Raw genomic sequence first — 22,320 nt, forward strand, 5'->3', positions numbered from 1 at the left:
ATCATAGAATCACAGGATCATTTTCAGGTTGGAAAAGACCTCTAAGATCACCAAGCACTGCCAAGGCCACCACAGAACTGTGTCCCCAGGTGCCACATCTCACACCTACATATTATTTAAATCCCTCCAGGGATGGTGACTCCACCACTGCCCTGGGGGCAGCCTATTCCAATGCTGGACACTCCTCTCAGGGAAGAAATTTTTCCTGATATCCAATCATTTTGATAGCCCTATTCAGCTTCTGAGCTGTCTGGCTCCTTACCCAGAAATTCATTGCTTGCTGCCCTCTGAATTGTGGAAGTGGTTCTTCTGCTCACCCCACAGCCTGTGCTGCTGCTTTTGTCCCAGGTGTTCCCAGTGCTCTCCTCAGGGGGGACAATTCAGCTCTACATCCAACAATTTCCCTGTCCCTGCTTTGCTGTGTCATTTTGAATATTTTCATCTCCCACAGCTTTTTATGTTAACAGCAAAGAAAAGAGTGTTTAAATAGTATAACTCATACCCAAAAAGGCTTCCAGGGGGATAAAAAGCTTTTCTGTTAAGACAACACTGAGCCCAGCAGAAAACAGGTGCATCCATTGAAAAGTTCCTTGTGGAAACTGCCAGTAGACAATGATGGCACAAACAAATATTGCATTTTCTTTCCTGCCCTGGGACACCAGAAATGGATTAGAAATGCACAGGGGCAGATCTCCAGCTGCTGAAGGTCATGGCAGCTCCATGGGCTTCAAAGGACTGACTCTACAGCAGCCAGGAGCCTGGTGTTTGAATCCAAGGTGCAATCCCTGCATAAATCGTGGACATTCTCATATGCAACATGTATAAAAGGGAAGATGCAGTTGTGGGGGGTTTCGTTGTTGTTTTTGTGGAGTTTGGGTTGTTTGGTTTTGGTTTTTTTTCACAAATGCATGCAAGAAATTGAGTAAATTCACAAAATACATGGGAATCCTGGTTTGCACTTGGGATGGATGGATGGATGGATGGATGGATGGATGGATGGATGGACGGACGGATAGAAGCCAGACCCACATGTACAGGCAGTGAAGCCCTAATGCTTCCTGTGTTATAGATAGAACCTTTCAACATGAGTAACTCAAAATGAACTGCTCCAAGGAAACAGATTGATTTAAATAATTGCTTTAATATGATTTTACCTCTGCAGTTTTATTTCCCAGAGCAATGGTTCTTGTCAGCTCTTGTTGGGTACTACTAAAATAATGAAATACTTTTCATTTGCAAACGGACAAAATCTTAACATTAAATATGACTTTAAAAAACACCTAATCAGAGGATGTTATTTCTTATACAATATAGGTTAATGTTTTTTAGGAGGCACAGCTTTCACATGTCTTTCTTTTTGCAGAGAATTGTGAAGAGTGCAGTTCTGTGCCAAATGATGGGATTTTTCTGCTGTGAGGTTAAAGTCCACTTAGCCAAAAAGTGGATTTCAGCAAAAATACCCAAACCCAGCATTTTAAAGTAGGTTTCGTTATATAAAAACTGACAAACAGGCTGGATACAAAAGGGAGGGAGACAGTAAGAAAACATGTTTTGCAATTCAGATTGTTCAGATGAAAGTATCATCTGCAGCTCGAGCTGGCAGTCACCCTGTCAGTCCTCAAGTTAGACCTCGCATTGATCTGCCTTCCAAAGCTCTTTGATCTGGAAGAGGTGACACCCCCCTATCCAGCAGGGTCCCTTTCGGGCGCTGCCTTTCCAATGCCAGCTCCTTACCGGTGCACGGACACAGCGAGCACTGCTTTGTTCCTGAGAGATTTCCATCTGGAGAGGGATGGATGTCATCCCTGCGCCCCAGCGCCCGTCACTCGTGTCCCGTTTGCTCTCACCATTTGCCATTTTAATGAAGGCTCGAGGCCGCGGCGTGTCAGGGCTCGGTGCGGTGACAGCTCGGCGTGACGAGACCTGCTGAGATGGCAGCTGGGCGGGAAGGGCAGGGGGAGCGGCTCCTGCCGAGCATCCCCGGGAAGGGCAGGGGTTGCGGCTCCTGCCGAGCATCCCCGGGAAGGGCAGGGGGAGCGGCTCCTGAGGGGCATCCCCGGGAAGGGCAGGGGGAGCGGCTCCTGGGGAGCATCCCCGGGAAGGGCAGGGGTTGCGGCTCCTGGGGAGCATCCCCGGGAAGGGCAGGGGGAGCGGCTCCTGCCGAGCATCCCCGGGAAGGGCAGGGGGAGCGGCTCCTGCCGAGCATCCCCGGGAAGGGCAGGGGGAGCGGCTCCTGGGGAGCATCCCCGGGAAGGGCAGGGGGAGCGGCTCCTGGGGAGCATCCCCGGGAAGGGCAGGGGGAGCGGCTCCTGGGGAGCATCCCCGGGAAGGGCAGGGGGAGCGGCTCCTGCCGAGCATCCCCGGGAAGGGGGAACGGCTCCGGTCCCGCTGCCGCCGGCGGCCCCGCCGCTCCCCGCCTGCCAAAGCTCCCAGACTGCGCCGCACCAAGGCGCAGCCCAGACAGCCTGAAACCCAATTTGCATTCCATTTCCCAGCTGGAGCAAGGCAGGGAGGCCGAGGCGCTGGGAGGCCCGAAGCTCCAGCCGTGCGTGGGGCAAAAGGAGCGGGCTGCGGCCAGAGCAACAGGCACGACAGGAAGGCGCGCCCGCAGCCCGGCCATTATAGCCGATGAGTAAGCGAATGGGGCAAACAGCCCGGTGGGGGATGCTCGGCCCTAATGACAGGCTGGGCCGCCCGCCCTGCTGGCTCCGGCGGCGCTGCGGGAGCGGGGCCCTCCCGGAGGGATGGCTGCGGGCACAAGTGACGCGGAGCATCGGCCGCCGCTGCCGCTGCTTGGGCTGGGGCTCGGCGAGGCTCACGCCCACCGCTGGATCCTGTCTGGGCGCCTGACACCACTGCCTGCCTGCCACGAGGTTCTTCTCCTGCATCCATCACCCCTCCATGGCTCGCTGCCCTGGTTGCCCTGCCCTGGCGCCTATAGGTGGCTTTATGTCCTTAAACTGATGGGTTGCAAATCCCAAGTATTGCCAGGAGGGACAGAGGGCTTTAGACAGCGTTTCCCTACAGCGTTTGTGCCAGTGACCGGAGGATTCACACGGACTGAACATTGCTGCATCCCGGCAGGTACCCCCGAGGCACCCCCAAAGCTGGAACCCCCAAAGCTTCCCAGCGCCACCTCCACCCAGTGAAACCCAGAGAAGGCTGAGAGCTCTGCCCTGCCTTTGTTCTGAGGGTGCAGCCTCTGGTTTAGAGCTAGTGGAGAACATTTCCTCTCCTAGGCTGCTTTTGAAGTTGTGTCATTACTTTTTCTTAATGAAACATGCAAATCCCGCAGATGCCGCGATTGCATCTCAAGGAGCTCAGTCCTGGCACTGCTCTGGTTGCAAATATTTAACCAGCATGTAATTTAGGACACATCCATCCTCATTACCTTTTCCCTCATGATTTCTAATTGCTCAGAATATATTTTCTTAGTGATGGACTGCTGGGAAGCCCACTCTGTTGCAGTCGTTTTTGGCAATCCTGGGCAAGAAGGGAAGAGACTGAGTTTTATTAAACAGGGAATCTGCCATTAATCACGGCAGAGGTATGGCATGATGTGTTGGATGATTGCTGTGGGAGGCCTTCCATAAGCCATGAAGTTTGGCCACTGATAGCCCATGGTCCCCTTCAATGATGCTGAATTGCATATGCTGAGGTCACTTTTCACTGCAGTTCTGAAGGCTTCACTTACACAGGATAAATACTTTCTGCCTCCAAAATACCAGAAAACTATTCAGTATCAGCATTTGACTGAAGAAATGAAATGTCATGATAGCAGTATTTCATGGCCTTATTTTTAACTGTAATGCTCACTGCTTCAGGTTTACATCCCAACAGCACATTTCATTTCCCTCTTCAATCTTCTCAGTGGGCAAAAAAGCAACATTCTCCAGACCCCACACTGCAAGGAGTGATAAATACAGCTTTGTCCACACATTTTAATGCACCTTAAGAAGCCTGAGAATCACAGACCCTGTTGGATCCAGCAGCATCAGAGCACTAAAAATACCTCAAAACATTTCAAATTACCTATCTTGAAATTGTTTCTCATGCTCTGGTGCTTGAGCCAGCCAAGGTACAGTCAGCATTTTGGGGCCAGCACCCAGATACATGATGACAGCCTTGAATGCACTTTGTGGCATTGCAGAGGTTCACTTGAGCTGACTGCAGAGTCTGCTCATGCTCAGGGGCTTTGGCAGGGGGGATCTGAGCCCAAATCTTCCCATCTTTACATAAAATATGAGCTGCAGAGCCCAAAGAGAAGGCACCGCAATGGCTGTGGTTCATCAGCCCAGTACCCCTAATGATGGGACCTCTCCAGAGCACATGGCAAATCTCCAAGGATCCCCTGGAGCTTTGGGACTTCCATCCTTGAAGTATTCCCACCCCAGGGCTTTCTTTGCCTAAGCCCATGTGCATCTGTTAACCAATCACAGATATCTGGAAGGAATCACTAGTATAATTATTTTGCAGACTGTGACAATTTTTTTTATGTTTTTATTAAAAAAAAAAAAATCAAACCACAACAAGAAATGAGTATTTGTCAAACCCAGCTGTGCAAGTCAGGCAGATTTCCAAGCATGCACCAACATAAAGGTTAAGCACTCAGTAATTCAAGTGTCTTCCACATACAGTAATAAAACTTCTCATGATTTATCCAGGAGCAGCTGCTGCCCTTGCTTAGCAAATGTAACTGCCCTGTAAAATTATTTTCTATTCATAAGGCTTGGAGAGAATTATGTTTTTATGTTAACATAACTTGGAGCTGATGATTTCTGTCTCCAGCTTTTCCTGCTGCTTTAATTATAACAGTGCTTTAACACTTGCAGTAGGAAACTGCTGAAAATGCATTTCTTGTATTGCAAATGATGCAAAAAAAAAAAAAGGCCTTTGGCATACGTTTGATGTCACAGATGTTCAGTCCCACAAAGGTTAACCAAAGCACACCTTTAAAAGGGGGTGTGAGGATAACAGAAAACAATCCTCTACAGTTGTATCTTCAAGGATACACGGGAACACAGCCCTGGTTTATGTCTCATTTCAGCTTTGCTGGTGTCTTTGCAGTCAGTGCCATGGAGCCCCTCCTACAGCACACACAGCTCAGTGACATTGGGCTCTTTCACCCGAGATCAGAGCTTTTATAAAAGCTCCCTTTTTAATGGGCAAGAACAGAACAAAACCGTCCAGCCCACACACCTGAGGACGAGCAGCGTGTCCCAGAGATGCCTCGGGCACTGCTGCTTGCTGTCCCTGCTGCTGTCCCCAGCACTGACCTCTATTGCCACCACCCCGTTACCTCTGCAGAGACATCCAGAGCCCTTTGGCTTTCAATACCAATTACTTCAGGCAAGTTAGGCACCTCTTTGACAATCCCAGGTGCTCACCTACTGACTGAACAGCTGATACTCAGTCCCTCTACAGCTCATTTCTACAGCTCCAGCCACTCCAGCAAATGCTTCTCTGTGTTTTTAAACTAAATGCAGGAAGCCGAGGGAAGCAAGCAGCACCCAGAGAAGCCAGCCCACTCAGTAAAGTGTCACATACAAATAAGGAATGACCATAAAATACCTTTTTTTTTTTTTTTTTTTTTTTTTTTTTTTACCCATCATGTAGAAATAGAGGTCAGTGGAAGCCGGAAGGCATTTGCCCAGTTATGAGCAGCTTGTGCTGGATGTGATTTAGCTGACGCTATTAGGCTGGGAGAGAAGCAGAAGCATTTCCCTTCTAGGAAATGCTCTGTGTGAATGGCTCCGTGCTCAGATGCAGCATTCACAGGCCTGGGTGTCGGCTGGGTTCTGTTTGTTTGCTTGTTCCAAAGAAGGGCTTTTTAAGCAGGGTTCAAATGTGTTCACACCAGAACAGCTTCAATGGGTACAAGCAGCAGAAGGAGCACTGGGGCTTGCAGGGAAGCTCACTCCAAACCACAGCCTGCATTTTGCAACATCTTCTCGGCAGGCTCGGGCACTGGGTGTTTTGCCCCTTTGTCTGGAAACACAATTTGGCAGCTCTCAGTGGCCAATCCTGCCCCTGGAGTGAGCAGCTCCCTGCCCAGGAGAAGCAGCAACCGCCCTTACAAAGACCTCAGATGGTCTTTTAATTCAGCAGTGATTTAATTGCAGCTCTTGCTCCAGGACAATACCAAAGACAGCTCAAGAGCCCCGACTACAAAGAGCTTTGGAGCAGGCATTCTGACAGCAAACTGTTCTCACACCATTGTTCAGGCTCACCCTTTCCAAAGGCCCCACCAGGACTGGCAGGAAGCCTCCAGCTTCTCAAAATCTGGGTAAGGAGATTACGGGAGCAGCTCACGAGGCTTTTGCTCTGAGCTGCAGGAGAGACCTCTGCTCTCTAAGAACTTGGTGTGTCCCCTGGGGCTTTCTGAGTAACAGCATCTCCGAGGGGTGGGCTGCAGCCTGGGATGAAAACTAGAGAGGGACAAACTCTGAATTCAAGAGGCATGTGTATAATTTTATTGGATATTACCCTTCAGATAACAACTAATGATAAATGAAAAGCTGGATGGGGCTTTGAGCAACCTAATGGATGGTGTCCCTGCCTATGGTAGGGGGGCTGCAACTAAATCATTTTTAATGTCCCTTCCAGCCCAAACCATTCTGTGATTATATGAAAGGCAAAAAACTTGCATGTTACCATCTAACACTGGCTCTGCAAACAGAGAAAAAAATAACACGCTCTGTATTTGCTCTGAGCAAATATACAGATTGTAATATTTTAAAATGTGTTTACTCCAAGCTGTTTATAGTCAGAAATCATTTTCACTCAGAAAATACGTGTGTGGCATTTAATCCTGTAAAGATTTAAGCCAGGGTATGTCTCCTCTCAAAGAAGAACACTCCTTTGCAGCTTTCCTTCCTCCCTGCAGAGAAGACAGTCCAAAAATGAAACATGGTCCTAGAGGAGCATCAAAATCTGTCTTTGCTTATGCAGTAGTGGTGAATGAGGGAGGAGTAGGAAGGAGGAAAAACACATGCAAATCCCTAGAGTTTAAAAGTAAATTTAGAAGACAGATGAGGACTCCAGGGCTTGTCAAAATGAAGGTTGCCACCCCTACATCAACACTGCCAATTCCCTTGAAAAGAGCAGCCTTATGGCTCCTGCAAATATTTATGCAGAGATTTATTAACTGCAGTTACATTAACAACATGAACTTCAGGATTCATCTCCTTGAGATATTTATTTTCATTAAAAACAAACTGTTTGGGAAACACAGTAAGTATTTCCCTCTACACTTCCATCCATCTGGTTTCAGAAGAGCAATTCTATGGGATACAAACAGTCCTAGGCACCACACAGAGTACTAGACAATGTTTAAACCTCACACCCAGCAATACAGCCTTTACTCCAGTAAAGCAGAGTAGGAATAAGTTCACATTGAGGAAAAGCATAACTGAGTTACACGGAGGCTTCCAAGGACTTAGATGGGAATTAACTCGAGTTTAAAAGTTAGAGAAGTAAAAAAAGCAAGTACACAAGTCAAAGTACACAGTCCTTCACAGTTATCTCAGCAGTGAGGGGAATGGTGGCTCAAGAAAATCAGCTGCACAGAACAGCCACTCCCTAGGTGGAGAATGCCAAAACATCCAGTTTCAGATCTGAAGGGGGAGAATTACTCTACCAGGATCGTATCGACACTTTCTTGGATGAGATCTGACTCCAGTATGCATTCATCCAAGTGCTCCTGGGACAAGCTGGGGCTCTTCCCCACACTCTCGCTGTCACAGTAGGGGTGAAACCTGGGGGCGCTGGGGCTCTCCAGCCGCTGGCAGCGGCCGTACTTGTGCTGCTTCCCTCGGTGTGTGTACATGTGCTCCAGCAGCTGGCTCTTCCGGAAGAACGCGCGGCCGCACACGGTGCAGCTGACCTTCCTCTTTCTCGAGAAAGAAAAGTTACAGTTCAACTCCACCGGCTCGTGGTCCTTGGAGATGAGGGAGAGCTGCCCGATCTGCAGAGGCTCCAGCTCGCTGCAGCTCGGATGCTCCAGCTGATGCTCGTCCTCCTTGAGGAGGAAGGCGCCGAGGCGATGGCCGTCCCCGGGCTCCCTGTCCTCGGCCAGGGGCTGCACCTCGCCCAGGTCTCCGCTCTCCAGGATGGAGGCCGGCACGCCGAAGGGCAGCGAGCCCGAGACGTGGGTGTGCAGGTGCTGCCGCAGCCCGTCGCGCGAGTCGAAGCGCTCCCCGCAGTAGTGGCACGGGTGCACCTTGAGGCCGCCCTTGGCCAGGACGGGGCTGGCCACCCCCGGGGAAGGAGGGGTGCAGCTCTGGGACACCACGGGCTCCGAGTCGCACCGCTCCTGCTTTATGGAAACCGAGAGCTTCGGGCGCTCCTCGGGCGGCTTGGCCAGAGCCGCGGGCTGGGCCGGGGCGCGGGCGGGCTGCTGGTCCAGGGGGCCCTCGTCCAGGCCGATGGCCAGGGACAGCTGCAGCTGGGGGGGATCGCCCTGCGCCGCAGACCTGCCCGCCTTGGGCAGGCTCTCCTTCGCTCCCAGGCGCTCCTTGGCCAGCTTGTGCGCCGTGGAGATCTGGATCCCGTACAGGTTGGAGGACTGGACGGGCTCTGGGGAGAAGGCCTGGTTCATCTCGATGGCGATGTGGGACAGGTGGTCTGCGTGCAGAAAGCGGATGCCCTCCTCCAGCCGGCTCTGGCTGACAGTCTGCTTTGGCCCCTTCCCAGTGTACATGATATGTAACAAGTAACTAAATATGTCAGGCTGGATGTCTGTAGGCTGAATTTTTATGCACTCGCTGAAACAAAACAGATGATTAAGTACATACAGGGATCCAAATCCCGATCCATTACCTGCCCATTTGCTGTGAGAGCGCTTTTACAAGCAGCACTCCCTGCCAAGCCCTGCAGAAGTGCAGAAGCTTTGTTTGCAAAGCCAAGTGCCTGAGTCTGCGTTTATCCCTGTGATTCCGAAGGCCACGTGCACAACTGCAGCTGAGGCTGGTGCTGGTGACCAGCCCTGGCCACCCCGTCCCTCCCGTTCAGAGCCAGCTGCAGTCACACAGCACCGCAGCGATGCCATGCAAGCTGTGCATCACCAGTGTGTGCCACTCCATCCATCTGAGTAATGAGTTCAGCTGCCAGCACTGTGTAATCTTTATGAGTATAGCACTTAAGTGTCAGCAAACAATATCCACAGGGAAGGGCAGTTAACTCATCTCACTTCCAGCCAAGGGGCGATGCAGCTGATCCTAAAGATTATCTTGCAGAGGTGCCAGAGGCCACGACCCTCAGAAAGGAAGGGGAATGAAGAACGTTTAATCCATCACAAACAGCCAGGCCCAGGTCAGAGGCCAGACCTTGGCACTGCTCTTGTTGTACCTGCAGAACCACTCCTGACCTGGCCAGGTGAAGCATGTGAACAACAACTTGAAATGAATTGATGATCTCAGTCTCGGCCCTTATCTCCAAGAGCCTGAAGCACAGAACTGTGATAAGGCCACAGCTTCTAGATTGTTTCAAGCCTGGGGATCCTGCCAGAAATGACAGTCTCACCCAGCAAGCTTGACAACAACCTAAGGCAAAGTACTGGACATATTTCACATGGGCAGGAGGAACCAGGATATCCCTGGGTTCCAAATCTGCAAGGCTCTCGCTGCAGGAACATGGTGGTATTTATATGCTTTATTTATCCGGTCACACAAATGCCTCATCTCCAAAATGCAGGGTCTGATGTTGCCATATGCTGACTAAGAAAGTGGTTTTAAAGGGCAGTGCTTTCTGGTCTGAGATTGTTTAGAGAGCCAAGGCCTGTGCTGGGTTAGGAAAATAATCTCAGGCCACCTAACGTCCCCATTTATACTCTCTTAGACTTTTATACCTTTAGAAAGAAGAAAAAGCAGAACGCTGAGGGCGGTAAAAGGATAGGAGGAGAGCTGTGTGTTCTTACCTCGTCTGATGAATAAATATCATCTTAAAATAGTTTGAAAAAGCAGCGAGCACCGCTCTGTGGGCTTTGAAGTAAACATCTCCAATGGCAACTGTGCAGTCACACAGAAAGCCAAACTCCCGCTGCATGTTCAGCTGCTGGAGGAGGAGGACGCTGTGGCCGGTGGTATCCATGGTGTGCTGGGAGCAAGGGAACAAGATGTTCATCTCATTAAGAAACCGGAGAGCTCCCAAAGGCTCAAATGTTGACTTCTCACCACCGAAACGAGATGGACGCCTGGCATGGAGCCCCTTCCCTCCTCCAGATACTCCCTGCACCCCAATTTAACAGTTTCTCCTTCCGATACCACCGCGGGTGCTCAAGACCTCTCGGGGACTTTCCCATCTGCCAGCTACACTCAGAGCCGCTTCTCCCGCTGGTTACCCACGCTCTGCGGGGTGTCAGCACTAACTTTAACCCTGGCTGGCGTTTTCCCTGCGAGCTGACGGCGCTTTCTGCCGCCCCGGGGCCGCGGCGGAGGCACGGGGCAGCGGGGCTGAGCGCGGCGGCCGCGGCACAGAGGAGCCCTGTGCGCCCAACAAAGCCCCCATTGTGCGGGCCGAGCCGCCCTCGCCCCGCCCCGCCCCGCCAGCGGCCCCTGCGCAAATAAGCGCCGATATTTGCTATTGTTTCCGCAGAAAATTATTGGGGGGTTGGGGGTCAGAGAGAGAAACGCGGCGCGCATCGGGAGCGGCGAGCGCAGCGCGCCCGTGGCGCGGGCCCAGCGCCCTCCTTCCCTCCCGGCCCGGCCCCGCCGCTCCCCCGCGCCCGCGCAGCCGCTTACCCGCGGAAGCGCCGCCACCGCCCGCCCCCGCTGCCCGCCCGGCGGATGGGGTGGGCGCTGCCCCCCCGCGCTTCCTGCCGGGCGGGCCGGGCCCCGCCGGGCCGGGCAGGGACGGGCAGGGACGGGCAGGGACGGGATTCTCCCGGGAAACGCGAGCGCGGCCCCTGCGCGGCTGCGGGCGGCACTGCCCGCGCTGCTCGGCTCGCCCGCAGCTCCGGAGCGAGCGAGCGAGGGAGGGAGCGTGTGCAGCCCCGTGGGGGATTTTCTGGGAGGGTGCGTGTTTCCCGTGGGCTGCCAAAGGCGTCAGCCTGGGCGGGGGGCTCGACTTCTTGATCGCCTTGAGCGCCTCCGCTCTCGGCAGAAAGTGCGTGCTGTTGGGGGGTGTTTGCTGGTTTGGGTTGGGTCGGTGTTTTGTTTGGTTTGGGGTTTTTGTTTTGTTTTTTACAGGAAAAAAAAAATAAAAAGTAAAGGAGCTTCCCCGGCGTGGCCGGGAATGGATGAGAAGATACGATCTGGCTTCCTCGCCAATGTCTGCGGCCTCTGCGCTGCTTTAAGCACCGCGAGTCCCGAGGACGCAGCGTTTCTCTGTCAGGCCTCCTCCTCCTCCCCCGGTCGCTCCCTGATGTCCGACCAGGGGTTATTTTGGGCGAGAGCAGCTGTGCCGGGTCCGGTGCCAGGCAGAGGAGGAGGCACGGGCGGCACTCCCACCCTTGACCGCGATTGCCCGGCCACCAGCAGCCCCTCCCGGGCAGGGACGGGCTTCTCCCGGGAGCGCCAGCGCGGCCCCTGCGCGCCCCATCCTCCGCTCCCGCACTCAGCACCACCTCCGAGGTGGCTTTCCGATGAATGCTACCAAATGGCGTTCGAACGTCCAGTCTTGCTGCCACCGGGTTAACTTGATGCTCACGCGTTGTTTTTCCAGCTGGAAAATGCAGTGAAAATCACTATTTGTGTGCTTTTGTCATGATTTTGGTGCAGTTTCCAAGATCTATCACACCCACCTCCTCCATAGCATCTCTGCTGACTCAGGGCCTCTGCAGAAGATACTCAGTGCCTCGGATCATCCCTCTTGGTTTCCTCTCAGCATTTGATAGTTTGTGGTCCATTTTCCTTTTGCACCCCATAAATGCAATTCTTGAATATTAAAGGCAAATAATGCCCCTGGCCACCAGAATGCATCAGCTTATGGGGCTGTTTCCAGGCAGCCTGAGCCTGGCTGGGTGATGAAGATGGGCTGAGAGATGACAGAACATAGGTTCCAAAGAATTTTCATCCATGTGTTAGCTGCTTATCCCACTGACCAGCACAGCTTTATCTTTTCCATTGCCTTATGTTTTATTTCTTCTATTTTAAATATAATGTTCACAGGACTCAGGGACCATCTTTCCCTCCTGTGTTTGCACAGTGGCAGAATTGAGAGACCGTGGAGCTATAATCCTACTGCTCGTATAAATATTAGTACCCACTTTTCTTCCCCAAAAGAGGTTGGCAGTAGGTGGCTCAAGGTTTTGTACTCTGTTTTGGGTTATTTAACATATTTATTAACCTGCGTATGGAGCGAGTCCCTATTTGCAGACGGCATGTTATTTATTTAAATGATTAATTATTTACATGTTATTTAGGTTGACTCTGCTCCAAAGAGGACTTTGAAGAGCTTCAGAGAAACCAGAGCCAAACTGATGAAAGTGGTGGTGAGGATTGAATTTGGTGTTTTGCTGTAAAACACAGGCAATGATATCACTCACAGCCAGTACAAAGTGACACAGCCTATGCTGGTGGGTCAGAAAGACATCAGCACATAATCACAGCTCTCTCCATGTGTGTTTCTACTCCCTCCTCCTCTGTGTTCAGGAAATAATAATTAAAAAAAAAGCAAATTGCAAATGTAAGTGCGATGGGAAGGCAGTAAGAGAACGGGGTGGTGAGAAAGGGGGACTGCCTTGGGCCCCACCTTACCGGAGGTGGCAGGAGCTGTGGTGTGACACACATGGGACAGAGCAAGAGGCTGCACAAGCCCCTCATGGCTGCTCTTGGCTTGTGCTGCCCTGGGGTGTGTAAAGAGGTGGGCAGAAAAAGACTCTTGAACCATAAGAAAAGCAGCTTTTCAGTGTGATTTGAAAGCCATGACTCTGTTGGTTTGTGGAGGCCGTTTCTTTAGCTTCCTATAAAACAGGAAAACCTACAAAGCAGCTGTAATGTGGGGGTCCCTCCACCTTCTGTGCCACAGAGGTTTTTTTCCCTTGGATTGCTACAGACCCCTGAGGCAAGGGAGAGTGAAAACGGGGATTTTTTAGACACATTCTGAAAGACATGTTTTGAAAGCTCTGCTTTTATTCTGTAGTGGTTAGAAAATCCCCAGACAGACCCAGGAGGAAAGGCTGATCCTCCACTTGGAAACTAGGATTGTGTGAGTTGGGTTTGTCCTGTTTGCTTACACAGAGGAGGGATGCCTCAAGAAAACCTTCAGGGTCACTGAAGCAGGGATGGATGGATTTTAACATTGTGGCGTTTTATTTTGTTGCCTTTTTTGTTACTTCTTGATTTTCAAATTTGTAATAAAATCTCTTAGTTTTGCTGTGATTGAGTTTGCCCCTTTGGCTTGTCAGATACTTAGAGGGATCTCAGTTGCACCAACATAAAAACAATGGTATCTCCAGAAAGTGAATGATGGAGCTGTGCGGATTAAGCACTTAACAATGCTTGTGCTGAAGGACAAATGTCACTTTGGGGGTGGAAAAGTCAAGTGGTAAGACCTGGAGGAAAGCCTGACCTGGCTTATGTTTTCTCTCAGATCTGCGGCAGATGGCAGGGGGGCCGGAAATCCCACTTACTCACATGGGATAGTTCCGGAGAAGCTGGATGTTGTCACACAGGAGAGGTCCAGACACTGGTGGGAAGAGGGCCTGGAACAGCTCCTGGAAGGATGAGAAAAAGCGCCGTTCTCGGGATCTGTGACAGAGCGCGGCGGTGGCTGCCAGCCCTGAGCTCCTGCATCGCCGTGAAGCTCCAGGAGGGAGGGCGGAGGTATGAACGTGTGAAATTGCTGCGAGAAGGAAATACTAGCTCACGCAGCTCGCAGTGGTTTTCTCGCAGTTGAACTGTCCCACGCGGGGGCCGTGGGGCTGCGGTACAACGCTCCATCGCCGGACACCCACAGGGTGACCGGAGCCTCCCCGTTAGCACCGGCCACGGCCGCTTCGGGGGCAAAGCAGAGACTGCCCGTTCGCTGCGGCGAGCCCGGGTGCGCGGGGAAGGGGCGGGCTGCGGGGCCCGGAGAGCAGCGAGGGGTCCCGGTGGGCGCTGCCCCGCCGCGGCTCCGGGGGGCTCCGCCGGAGGACGGGGAGGAGCCGGGCCGAGGGGTCCCGGCAGCGCCAGCCCGCGCCGCGCCGCGTCCCCGGCGGCATGGGAGGAGAGCGGAGCGCGGCAGGGAGCCGCCCGCCGGGCCCCGGCATTGGCGGCGGCGCAGCAGCGCTGGCAGCGGCGGCGCCGGGAGCCGCGGCCGCCGAGGGGAGGGGTCCGGCTCCGTGCGGTCGCGGCGGAGCCGGCGCTGCGGCAGCGGCAGCGCGGCGGGGCGGAAGTCCTTTGTTGCAGCCGCGGCGGCAGCGGCAGCAGCAGCAGCGGCGGGAGCGGCGCGGGCACAGCTCCCCGTCGGCGGCCGCCGCCTCTCGCCGAGCCGCGGTAAGCGGGGCCCGGGGACCGCCGCCGGCACCCGGGGAGGAGGAGGAGGCGGCGGGAGGCGGCCGCAGCTCCGCCGGCGGCGGGAGGTGGGAAGTGCCGAGCGGCGGCGTGGCCCGGCGCGGCCCGCCATAGTTGCGGCGGCGCTGCCAGGTAGGGGCTTTCCAGCCGCGGCCGGTCCCTGGCCGGCGGCCGGAGCGGTGACCTTGCGCTCGGCGGCCGGGCAGGGCACGGCGCGGAGCGGAGCGGCGGCTCCGGCTCCGGCTCCGGCTCGCTCCTGCCCTCCCCGCTTCTCTCCGGGGGTCGCGGCGGGCGCGCTCCCCCTGCGGGGCGGGGGTCGGGGATGCCGCGCTGGAGAGCGAGAAGCGGCCTAGGGAGGTGCAGGGGCGAGAGGCGGGGAGGGAAGGGAAGGGAAGGGCACCGCGCCGCCCGCGTGGCTCCGGGGCTCGAAGTCGCGGTAAACATCTCGAGTGCCGCTATCGCGCCTGGCCGCGGCCCCCGCCGTGGGTCCCGCCGCCTCTCTTCCTTTTGTCTTCACAAAATAAACGCCCCAAAACTTGGAGTGAGTTGCGGTAGTTTAGCGAAAAACGGAGCGGAGCTGCAGCCCGGAGGGAATGCTCCACCCTGCCAGGCGGGAGACTTGGGTTTCACTCGGGGCTGGCAGTGCGCTGGATCGCCGTGCGGGCGGCTGGAAAGGAAGGGGAATACTTTTGTCACATAAAAAACAAACCCTGTGCCGCTCTGGGAGCGGTGTCGAAAGTCTCCTTCTTCAAAGAACTCCTCTTTTCTGCTCGTATAGAAAGGTAGTCGAAGAGAGTAGAGGAAATGGGACTGAAAACGCTGTGAGTTTGGGGCTGGGGTTTTATTCCTCTCTATTTTTCAGGATTTTTTATAACTCAGTTTCTCAAGTTTACCCCCTGTTTCAGCTGATACAGGAGTGCCGGTTCCTCTTGACACGTAGGCGTTGGTAACCGGGTAGCATGGCTTGGACGCTGCTTAATATTTGGGTGTTTACTGCCAGGTTGTCACTTGCTTGCATTATTTCCCTCGCACTCGAGTATCGCAAGGTACAGCGCGCACTGCAAAACTACCCGGGGTTGCAACAGTGCGGTGTTCCTTAGGCATTTAATTACACTAAACAAACATTCCTTTAATTAAAGGTGTTTGTTTAACATTCCTCATTACAGCTCTTGGAGAAACCCACAGAGCAGCCGTGAGCAGGGGGATGCGGGCTTCTCGTTTTTGCCGAGTTACGAGTTAAGCTTTCATGGCGAGCGGAGGAGAGGCGGGAGAGGCGTTGGGACCATATGGCCGTGGGGAAAACCGGCCAAACGCGAGCGGCTGCAGAGATTTTCCTAGGCAGCAGCAGCAGCAAAGCGAGTTGACAAGATTGTGGAGAGATTTTTGGACGACTGGCCAGAAAACCTAAGGAGTAACAAGTAGTATTAGCTTCAGTCTGCTGATGTTTGAGGTCGCAGGGAGCCAGCACCCACTGGGGGGGTTGGATGCAGGTAATGAAGATGTGGGTTGGTGCTGTGTGGGAGGCTCGGAGAAGCAATAGAAGCCACTTCTTCCTGGTAGCCAGAAAGTTTTGTGTGGAATAAGATCACAGACTTAACAGATGCTTCAGCTCTGCTTGCACAAGTCTTCATCAGGCTCAACCACTGTTGTCACTGGCACAGGAATTAGCAGTGATTACATTGAGAGTGCTCATACCAACCAGGGATTTGGGTTTTTAGATGCTTTCTTACTTGAATGTCAGTGGCTGCTTCTTTCACAGATTTCTGTTCTTGCTGACAGTGGAAAGCCCTGAAAATCCAGGATGGACAAAGCTGCAATAGCGATTTACCTGCTGGATGGAAATAGAATAGCTGCTCAGAACTGAGATAGTGAAAGTTCCCTGACACAAGCCCGGTGTCCTTTCTCTTAGTTGTTACAGCTGGGCCTCTCACTAGAGTTGTTCTGGACCTACACACATGCCGAGTGAGAAGCCATGTGTTCATTTTTCAGTCTGGGCAGTGGTTCTCCAGCAGCTGGGTTATTCAGCCCTGCCTTTGCTTGGGAATGGTAAACACCCTCACCCAAAGAGTTCTGCTGTGGACACAGTGTGTGGGCACAGCAGCTGACATAATTTGCATGAGGACCATTTATATCCTCAAATTGGTCTGGTAATTTTTAATTTGTGCGCACTGCAAAACTCCAGAATTCAGTGGCTGTTGCTTTTTCTGCCCCCATATTAGACCTATTTAATTGGATAGAGACCATAGTAGCCTTATTTTTATTTTAGTAGGCTGAAAGTAAAATGTGAAACATTTTGAGACCTGGGAGAGTCGAGAAAATCTGTAGTCTGATCTGTGTGTCACAAGTTACCATGCTTCATTCACGTGCATCCAGCAACTTGTTACACCGAAATGCAACCTGCATTTAGCCAAGGATCCTTTCCTGGAAGGCACGTGGGACTTCATTTGAGGGTCTCAAGACGTGGTTAAACCACCAAGATGCCTCCAGAAGTCGAAAGTTGGTGTAACTTGGAGAGCTGAGATGAACAGGCTCATCTTTCTGCTGCAAAGCATAAATTGGGTGTCGTAGTTTTTTCCCCCCCAATAGTTTCTTTTAAACATATCATTACCGTGTTACCTGACAACTGTAAAGGTGCCAGATGAAAGATAACTGTGACTTTCTAGAGTCAACCTTTGTGGCTAGCAAGTTACTTTAAAGGACTGCATGAGGTCTCTCTAGGACTTCTACTCCTTAGATCTGATCTAAAGTTGTTTGAAGTTGAGATGGGGCTTCAGCACAAACTCAGTTTTCTTATTTTTTTCTGTCAAGCTGTATTCCTTGTCTTTTGAGGAGTGTTCTGATCTAAGACCATGTAATGTATCTTAACTAATTTTCAGTTAGCAGTAGAGAAGCATAACTTGCTAAAATTTGATGTCTGTTTCTCATTTGTGGGCACGGATGCTGAATCAGCAGAGAGCTGCTGGCTGAGCAGTGGAGAACAGGGCATCCAGGAGCTCTGACAGCTCCTGCTGGAGGCTTAGGAGCATCTTCCCTTCCCCTGGTTCAAATCTAGCCCAAATGCCATGAAAGCTGTTCCTGTGCATTGCCTAGGAGCCTGTTTAAAATGAGTTGATTCAGCCATCAGGATGTGTCTGAAGATGAATATCTGCCTCACTGGAATCATCTTCCCAACTGACATGCCTGAAAGGCAGGCGATTGGAAGGGCTGGGAGAGGAGGATAAATTATACCTTTAGTCCTTCACAGCCTGAATAATGGAGCTTAATTACTTTTTCCCTGGCAGTACATGGAATTCCCACAGCTGTTTTAATTTATGATCAAGGCTGTGCTTGCAATGCAAACTGATGCATGCTCGCTGTTGGGGTGGACAGTTGTCACCTGGCCCCAAGTTCTTTGCTGTTTTTTTCAGTGTTTTTTTGTGTAAACTGAGGCACCCAGAGCAATCTCTATGGCTTCCTATTGAGTACATCTAGGTAAGAGGTGTAGCCTGTTGACAGCTCTGTGGTCAGTGCAGTAGCAGAACACAAAAACTTCTCGGGTGTTGTGTGGAGATTTTGTACATGTTCTGTAGGATTTTCTGCAGCATGTCAATGCTGTCATTTAGGAATCCAGGCTTTTTGGTAGATCTGACCCACAATGGCAAAATTAGGGGGAAGAGTTCTTGGGAAGCCACACCAGGGTGGGGTATGGAGACAGACAGGGATGGGAGATTTGCTTTCTGATCCTCGTGTGCTTGTTTTTTGGATAACTGGGTGTTGTTTGCTTGAGGTTTTCCAGCCTCATTTTCTATTAGCACCAAATTCTCCACTCGTTTATTACACTTTTGTCCAGCCTGTTCTTGGTTTCCAAAGAAAGGGAGCCAGTAAGTAAGCATGTTAGTGCTATGTTTTTGCCTGCTCAGCAGTGGAAATGCTGGGTTTTGAAAACCACCTACTAATTTTAGGAGCCGAAAGGCTCCTGAATTCTGAACCTTGTGGTATGTCTGTTTTAAAGACAGAGAAGTTAGCAAAAGAACTTCACTACTTCTTTGCTTGAGGACTTTTTAAACTTCTTTTGTTTTAAAAACGTCTCAGAAAACTTTTGAGTGTGAGGAAATGATGGCATGGAGCTGTAGTAAATACCTATTTTTTCTTGTTAACAGACTTAAAAACAACATAATTGGTTAGTGTAGTAGTGCAACTTAACCTTGTTCATGGTCACATCTGAATAGTATCTGAGTGGTGCTTCAAAAGAAAAGTCTGGTGGCAGACAAGTAGCTTGAATCAAAGCTTGGCTGTGTGAAAATAAATGTTTACTAGGGAAATGAAATGCATATGGAGACTTGGAGTTTGAAAATCAGAGTGAAAATGCCCAAGTCAATACCTTCAGTTTTCGTTTTCATATCAGATGCTTTTCTAGCACATTTTTTCAGAACACCTCTGCATCATTCAGGATTGCTTCCAACGTGGCCTTTGCTGCATTTACCACACACATCAATCACTGCTGAGGATGGAGTCACTTGGGTTCCTTGTGGACTGGTGAGGTTGGTGCCTCCAGGATTTGGATGCTTCACAAAGTGTGCTAGTCCACTGGGCAAGTGGCTGGTGATTCTCCTCTCTTTGAAAAAGAGGATCAGAAATAATTCAAAGATTTGGACTGACAAACTCACCTGTATGGGGCTTTAATTTTCCAAGATGCTCAGTGTTTAATACCTACAGACGATAGTTCCCACTGGCCTCAGTTGCCACCAGTGGTGTTTATCTGTGTGAATAAATTGGACAACCAAAAAATGCAATCCAGGCTTATTAAAAAAAAAAAAAAAACAAAACGGAAAGGTTGAAATTACTTGTCCTGGTATTGACAGCAATGGGATGATGTTCTCCAAGCAGTGGCCATTGCTGTGAGATTCTCCTTTTTGTCCCACACTTCTCATTCACTTCACATCCTTCAAATGCTTGGCCAAATGAGCAGGGACCTTGTCTTGTACTGCTCAGATCCAGGTCTGGACAGATCCAGGGATGTGCTGAGTAAGGGGAAATTTTGGTAAGAAGAATGGAAGAATATACTTTGGTATATACATAATATATGTGTATACCTTGAATTTTCTGTAAAAAGACCTGTTTTCATTCTAATAACTGGAGTTTTTTTTCTAAAGCAAACTTCAAAAATAGTTTGCAGTACGGATCCACCCACATGAGTGATAAATGCAGATTGCTGCCATTTTAGCAATTAAAGTAACAAAGTAATGATGAATTACCATTTTCTGAGAGCTTGCTCTTGTTGGGAAGGAGTTTGTCAGCAAGCCTGTTGTGCTTGTTGATGCAAAGGGAAGGCATGATTGGGAATTTGGGGTGCAGTTCCTGCTCTGAAGGCATGAATGCTGCAATTGTTTTCCACCCATCCCCCAGGAAGAGCCTGTCTGTGGCTTTTACCCCTCCTGCCCTAGGCCCTGCAGCCTGGCTCTTCCCAGCCCCTTGCCTAAATGGATTCTTCCCTTGTTTAGACCCTCATTGCACCCATTTTTAATTCCCACTGCTGCTTCCTAATCCCAGTGCCATTCTCTTGGCTCAGCACTGTGCTCCCAGCCTGCCCTTTTCTTCTCTGCAGATTTCCAGAGGGTTTCCATCGCATCCTCCTCACATTTTCCAATCTCCCTGTGTTTTCCCTACATCCCCTCCTGGCTCTGGCTCTCCCTCAGCCAGAACTGGGCATCTTCTCCATCAGCTGCCACGAGGGAAGCTGACACCCCTTGGCGAGCCATGCTGTCTGTGGAGCAGGCTTTGCCATCAGCTGGGACATTGTGGAGGTGGCACATAGAATCGTGGAATGGTTTGGGTTGGAAGGATCTTTAAATGCCATCTAGTCCAACCCCCCTGCAATGAGCAGGGATATCAACAAAATCAGGCTGCTCAGAGCCCAATCCAGCCTGGCCTTGAGTGTTTCCAGGCTTGGGGCATCCATCACCCTCCTGGGCAACCTGTGCCAGTGTCTCAACACCCTCATAATGAAATATTTCTTCCCTCTGTCGGAATCACCCCTTCTGTAGTTTAAAATCATGGCAGAGCTCTGTGCAAAAGGGAATTTCACTGTGGATGGCTCAGGCAGGCCCTTGTTTACTAAGCAGCTGCAAGAAGATGAAATGTTCTCAGCAAGGCTGTAATCTGAAGTTTCAATAACTAACAGAGTCTTAAGTGTGAATAAACTGATAATTTGTATCTTCTCCCCCTGAAGCATGTAGTTTGGCCAAATTCAGGCAGATTTTTATATTGTGACAACATATCTAAGGCATAACGCTTTCTCCCACATAAAGCGTCTCCTCAAAGATTTTGGAAGAGAAACTTTTAATTTCTAAATGAACAAATAATAATCTGCATGCATGAAAGCTTTTTCTTAGCTTCATTTTTGGAAGCCTTTTGGCTGAGGTTTTCTGTGGAGGAGGGAAAAAAAGTAATCAGTCCAAGATTTCAGAAGGAAAGTTTTGCTGTTGCTGGTTGAAATTTGTCAAAGTTTTAAATAGCCCAACACAGGCTCTTGTGGTGGGAAGTTACATCCAGCAGGTTAATACAGCATCCAGAGGCAGGATGCCAGGACTGTCATTAACATAAATCACCTCATAAACTACTATACCTACTACTAAATGTAGTACTACTGTGTTAGAGACCAAGAACATGTCAAATCCAAAACCTTGCCATCCTGCTCAAGGAGCCTCATGCTACACCTGTTTTTCCCTGAGTGCTGGCATTGCCAGTGGGTCATTGTTGCACGTCAGGATCCACATGCTAAAAGCTTTGCAGGAGTTCATCTGTCAAAAGGAGAAATATCTTTTACCATTTTCAAAGAAGAAGACTTGAAAAAGGCCAGTTTGTGTGCTGTCACTCGTTGTTTCCACCATCTGGAAACGACCCCATCTGCAGGTGCCTGCAGATAGTTGGTGACCACCTGTTTTGTACAGGCTTGCTGTTTGTATTGCTGGTTTTCTATTGGAGGGCACAGTGGAGTGTATCTAGTGTAAAAAAACCACAGTTAAATACAACATTTTGAACTTGCCACTTTGTGAGGATGGGGAAGTTAACATGAGCTGTCCTGAGCCTTTTCTTTTCGTGCTGGCAGCTCACACTGAGAGGCCAGTGGTGCCTTAGATGGGATCATCTCATTTTCTCGCTGGTTTTCACTCTTAGAATGTGGAAGTTGAAGTTAATTCCTTATCATTATGCAGCTGCCATTCTTAATACAATAGATTGAGTAACATTTAAGCATCTAATGAATTGCCTCAAATCCCAAACACGTTACCACTTGGAAGAATATGAAGTGCACTTTTATTATTACTTGATGTCAAGAGCTTTGCTGTTCTTCACAGAAACTTCTGAAATCACCCAGTGACACAGACGATAATCAGTTTCTGTTGAAAAGATGTGGAGTTGCTTCAGAGGTTCTCCTACTTTCAAAGCCATTGCCTTGCAAGTTAGTAGAAAAAGAGAAATTAATTCCATGCAATGACTTACACTTCTGCAGTGGACATCAGTGGGCCAAACCAATTTGAGAATATTATGGCAGTGTGCTAGCCTGGAGTTCTGGGTGTGGAGGGTTGGACAGAGAGGAGAGGAGCAGCTGCCATTCAGATGCTCCTTGTCAGAATAGTTCAACCCAAATCTCAAGGTTCCTGTTGCCAGACAAGATCTTGTGCTGGGGGTGATCCACAGGAACTGCTGTGTGGGTTGGCAGTAGGGAATATTGCTGGGTGGGGTGAGCATGTTCTTTTCTTGAGATCTTGGGAGCCTTTCTGCTGTGGCAGTCCTTTGTGGAATGAAGAATGGGGACTTAATTCTAGGTTTGCTGCTTAACAAGCCAGGCAACGCCTATGACTTACGAATTCAACACTAATTGGGGAATTTAATTTCTCTACCCATT

General features: G+C 50.7%; 2 protein-coding genes across 8 annotated transcripts in view; one reads left to right on the forward strand and one right to left on the reverse strand.

Moving 5' to 3' along the window:
- Positions 1-7,127: 7,127 nt before the first annotated feature.
- ZBTB25 (zinc finger and BTB domain containing 25) lies at positions 7,128-10,874 on the reverse strand. Of its 2 annotated transcripts, none has more exons than XM_074542243.1 (3): positions 10,740-10,874; positions 9,917-10,095; positions 7,128-8,765 (listed from the first exon to the last, which is right to left on the reverse strand). In XM_074542243.1, the coding sequence occupies exons 2-3, from the start codon at positions 10,087-10,089 to the stop codon at positions 7,631-7,633; spliced, it is 1,308 nt and encodes a 435-aa protein (XP_074398344.1). In that variant the 5' UTR covers positions 10,090-10,095; positions 10,740-10,874; the 3' UTR covers positions 7,128-7,630. The 2 variants fall into 2 exon arrangements, with proteins under 2 accessions (XP_074398344.1, XP_005491868.2); XM_005491811.4 differs by lacking the exon at positions 10,740-10,874 and adding an exon at positions 10,173-10,732.
- Positions 10,875-22,320, forward strand: part of ZBTB1 (zinc finger and BTB domain containing 1) — a 28,069-nt gene continuing 16,623 nt past the window's right edge. The window contains exons 1-3 of one of the 6 annotated variants that reach the window (XM_074542237.1): positions 10,875-11,012; positions 12,362-12,430; positions 13,531-13,763. The gene's annotated coding sequence lies outside the window, so the exon portion shown is untranslated. The other 5 variants (XM_074542239.1, XM_074542235.1, XM_074542240.1 and 2 more) reach the window with 5 other exon arrangements.

This window comes from Zonotrichia albicollis, chromosome 6 (genome assembly GCF_047830755.1).
Source record: "Zonotrichia albicollis isolate bZonAlb1 chromosome 6, bZonAlb1.hap1, whole genome shotgun sequence".
Taxonomy (NCBI): Eukaryota; Metazoa; Chordata; class Aves; order Passeriformes; family Passerellidae; genus Zonotrichia; species Zonotrichia albicollis.